The sequence below is a fragment of the Scylla paramamosain genome, chromosome 8 (genome assembly GCF_035594125.1).
Source record: "Scylla paramamosain isolate STU-SP2022 chromosome 8, ASM3559412v1, whole genome shotgun sequence".
NCBI classification, from domain to species: domain Eukaryota; kingdom Metazoa; phylum Arthropoda; class Malacostraca; order Decapoda; family Portunidae; genus Scylla; species Scylla paramamosain.
Genome location: NC_087158.1, coordinates 25,133,317 through 25,137,002, shown reverse-complemented (window position 1 = coordinate 25,137,002; position 3,686 = coordinate 25,133,317). Strand labels below are relative to the sequence as shown.

Genomic DNA, 3,686 nt, shown 5'->3' with positions numbered 1-3,686 from the left:
TTGATGTTTTGGTGTTGTGAGGTTACACGGTGCAGAAGTGAAGGTGGAAAGGAGTGATGATTAGTTGTTTTTGAGCGTAACAGTGTATGCGAGAGAGAGGGAGAGAGAGAGAGAGAGAGAGAGAGAGAGAGAGAGAGAGAGAGAGAGAGAGAGAGAGAGAGAGAGAGAGGAAAGAAAATGTCTCCAGTAGTGTTATCATTTACAAGACACGCTAAGAGTCTCGTTACAGTTCTCGGAAACAACAAACTCATAGTTCAGAGGCAGACGTTAGTGTAAACCTGTAGTTTGCTCTATTTTTTTTTTTTTTTTTTTTTTTCCCTGTGAAGTTGTTGTGGCCTGCAAGTTATCAGTAGAAGTAGGAGTCGGGGAGTGAGTGGGGGGGGGGGGCGGGAATAGCAGAGATGAGAGGTCAGTCGGGGTCTTTATCAAGTAAAATAGGCTCTGGCAAAATAACCTGCAGAAAACGCTCAAATATCAACCTGTTTTTGCGAGCCAGTTTGAGGGCAGTATTGACTATTAAACATATAAATTTTTTTCCCCTCCTCGATGACTTGTATACACCAACGAGGGGAAAAAAAATCCTCAGTTGTCTTTAGCTTTGAATTCGGAGGCGTCCTTCTGAGGATCTTGGAGTAAGTGAGTGGCCACGGCGCGAGGGAGTGAAAGGAGTGGCGTGTAGGTTACTGGAGCAGAGCCGGGCGAACTGGGAGGCTGGGTACAGGTGGGGGCGGCCCGGTTTAAGGAGATTGATACAGGTTGAGGGGGGGTGTACGGGGAGGCAGTGTGGGAGGGTGGGGGTCAAGTAGAGTGGGAGGCAAGGAGTAGGAGTGGAGTGCGGTGGAGGAAGGAGTCTGGTGGTGAGATATCAAAGAAACAAGAAACCGGCTCGTTTTTGTTTCTTTGTGTTGTATTTTTGCTCTCCGAAAGTAGGTCCCTTGTTGATGATGGCGATCCGGTTCTCGCCTCATTTTATTCTTAAATTATAACAAAACAGGTGATATTATCCCTCACATTCAGTTTTGTCTTTAAAAAATGATGATGAGCAAGATAAACAGCTACAATCTATATAAGAACACAAGCGTCATTGAAAGTTGCGTTACTATGACAGGAGTCCCCTCAGAGGGCGGACGCTCCCTCACCACATGAACATGGTGATCAGGATGTGTGCGCGGAGGCGAGGGGTCCTGAAGAGCGTGATGAGGCTCTCCCAGGCAAGGTCGACGTACACGTGAGCGGCGAGGTGGTCCATTTGGGCGTGAGCCGTGGGCGGCAGAGTGAGCAGGTTGTGGCGCGCCAGCTGGCCTGCCACCTGCTTCGCCCTACGCATCTTGCCTCTCGTCAGCAGCCACCTCAGGGACTCTGGCACCATCCTGTGGAAGGAGGAGTGCGTGAGGAGTGCGAGAGGGGGATTGTCGGAGTGACCCTCAGCGTAAAGTTGGGCTGCTTGGTGATGCAACCCTAAGTAGTTGGTAAATTCTCTCAGTTATGAGCACGAGCAGAACAGGGAGAAGTTAGGTGCCAAAGGGGAGCAGAGCGGAGAGGATATTTAGTTATAAAGTTGACATGAAAATGGCCGTTTCGGATTAGGGCATAATAAGCCTGCCCGAAGCCGGATATTACATGGAAGGCTCGGGGTAAGGGAAAGACAATAAAAGTGCAGGAGAGTGCACTGCGGTAAGACTGTCTGGGCAAAAGGAAACAAAGAAAGCCTGCGGAAAAGAGTGACAAAAGGGAAAAATATGAAAAGAGGGCAGGAGGCTCACCAGTAATACAGGAGAGATAAGAGAAGCGGGAGGGCGGCTGTCAGCTGAAGGCCCCGCCAGTGCTGCACAGTAAGGCCCGCCGCAGTCCCCAGCGCCATCCCGAGAGGCCGCGTCATGGCTCCGGCCACCAGGGCGCGGCACCGCCACCGTGGGGGAAGCAGCTCGCCCAGTAGTGTCCAGGCAGTAACGTAAATTCCCTTGAAAGAGGAAAAAGGGGTCTCAGTGCTGTAATGGCCTGGATGGCGGAAGGTCTTTGTTGTTTGGATAAAACTATGTTCAGCTTGCTTCTCCTCTTTTGATCCCTTTGTTTTCTTTTAAGTGAACCACTTTGTCCATATCACTGATTTTTCTTTTAGTTATCTTACGGTGCTTAGTTAGTAAAAACTTTCTTTTGTTTCGGTGTGTGATGTGGTAGATGTAATGGGTTGCTCTGGTCTCCTCCTCCTTCTCCTTCTCCTCCTTCTCCTCCTCCTCCTCCTCCTCCTCCTCCTCCTCCTCCTCCTCCTCCTCCTTCTCCTCCTCTTCCTCCTCCTCCTCCTCCTCCTCCTCCTCCTCCTCCTCCTCCTCCTCCTCCTCCTCCTCCTCCTCCTCCTCCTCCTCCTCCTCCTCCTCCTCCTCCTCCTCAGTTCTTCAGGACAAAGCAAGGCTATAATGAAGACTACATCTACTTAACCTTCTGACTTTCATATAATTTATATTAGTCCATCATGCAATTTCTCTTTACTCGTGCATTCACTAACCTTCGTATGCAGAGACAGATTTTTATCATGTCTGACGGGGAAAAAATATGTGAAAGTAATTCATGCAAGGAAAGAATATTGACATGTGTGCGCATGAGAGGTAGGAAAATAAACGGGGAGAAAGAGAGAGAGAGAGAGAGAGAGAGAGAGAGAGAGAGAGAGAGAGAGAGAGAGAGAGAGAGAGAGAGAGAGAGAGAGAGAGAGAGACTATTACGTTCTACGCGATCCTTACCTTAGGCCTCACGCAGCTGTCACGAAGGAGGCCTAGACGAACCTTGTGTCATCAGGTTGAGGGAAGCACCGAGAGAACCGGAAGGTGTGCACTTGGCCGCATCAAACTTGCTTATTATGCTTCCTGGTCTGTTAATTGGCACATCTTTTGTGAACGTCCTCGGCAGCAGGTTGGCCTACCTTGCTGAACCTGGCCATTACCTCATCAAGATCCGGTCTGGGAGGCACTCACCTGCACAAACACCGCCTGTAGGAAGCGAAGACCGAGGAAGACAATGAGCCGCCGGACGAAGTGAAGAGCTAATCCTATGCAGCTGACGGACACCACACTCACCACCAGCAGGTTCCTCCGCCCGAACCTGCAAGACATGAACGTTAATACTTGCCGACGTTAAGGAATTCCCTGTGAGGAGAAACCTTTTATCCTCAGCGGTGGTCTGGTGTGATTGTATCTGCAACACTTAACAAAAGGGATGCTTGAGTTATTGATTGCTGTTGGCAGTAAGGTTCCTGTTACTTGATTTGGGTAACGTTAAACTTTGGTGAACAGCGATGAAAAATAAAACTACAAACACTACAGAATTTTAAGTATTTGATTATCTCTTACTCCCGCCAGCTTTGTGTTAAAATTACACTCCTTTGGACCAGACCATTTTATTAAGCTTGAGAAGATAAATATGCTAAAGGTTAAAAGTGTAATCGTTTTGTCTTACCATGAGTTGTATATTTACTACCTTTCCTGATGCTTCATGAACGAAAATTATTTTTTGAAAGTAAATATCCGTTTAAGTAAGAGTCTGCAGGACAAGGAAGTGTCTCATGCATTCAATAACCTTAACTGAGACTTTGCATTAAACTCTGTGCTGCAATAAAGTAGTAGTTGTTGCGCAGAAACTGTCTCAGAAACTGCAGGTTCTCCGGTGGTTTTCTTACCTGTCTGCCAGGATGCCGA

At 48.1% G+C, this 3,686-nt stretch overlaps 1 protein-coding gene across 1 annotated transcript; it reads right to left on the bottom strand.

Annotated features, from left to right (window-relative positions):
* Positions 1–1,048: 1,048 nt before the first annotated feature.
* Positions 1,049–3,307, bottom strand: LOC135102605 (solute carrier family 22 member 13-like). The gene is made up of 3 exons (XM_064007867.1): positions 2,967–3,307; positions 1,764–1,960; positions 1,049–1,370 (listed from the first exon to the last, which is right to left on the bottom strand). Exons 1-3 carry the CDS (start codon positions 3,102–3,104, stop codon positions 1,136–1,138), a joined length of 570 nt encoding a protein of 189 aa, XP_063863937.1. The 5' UTR covers positions 3,105–3,307; the 3' UTR covers positions 1,049–1,135.
* Positions 3,308–3,686: the final 379 nt, after the last annotated feature.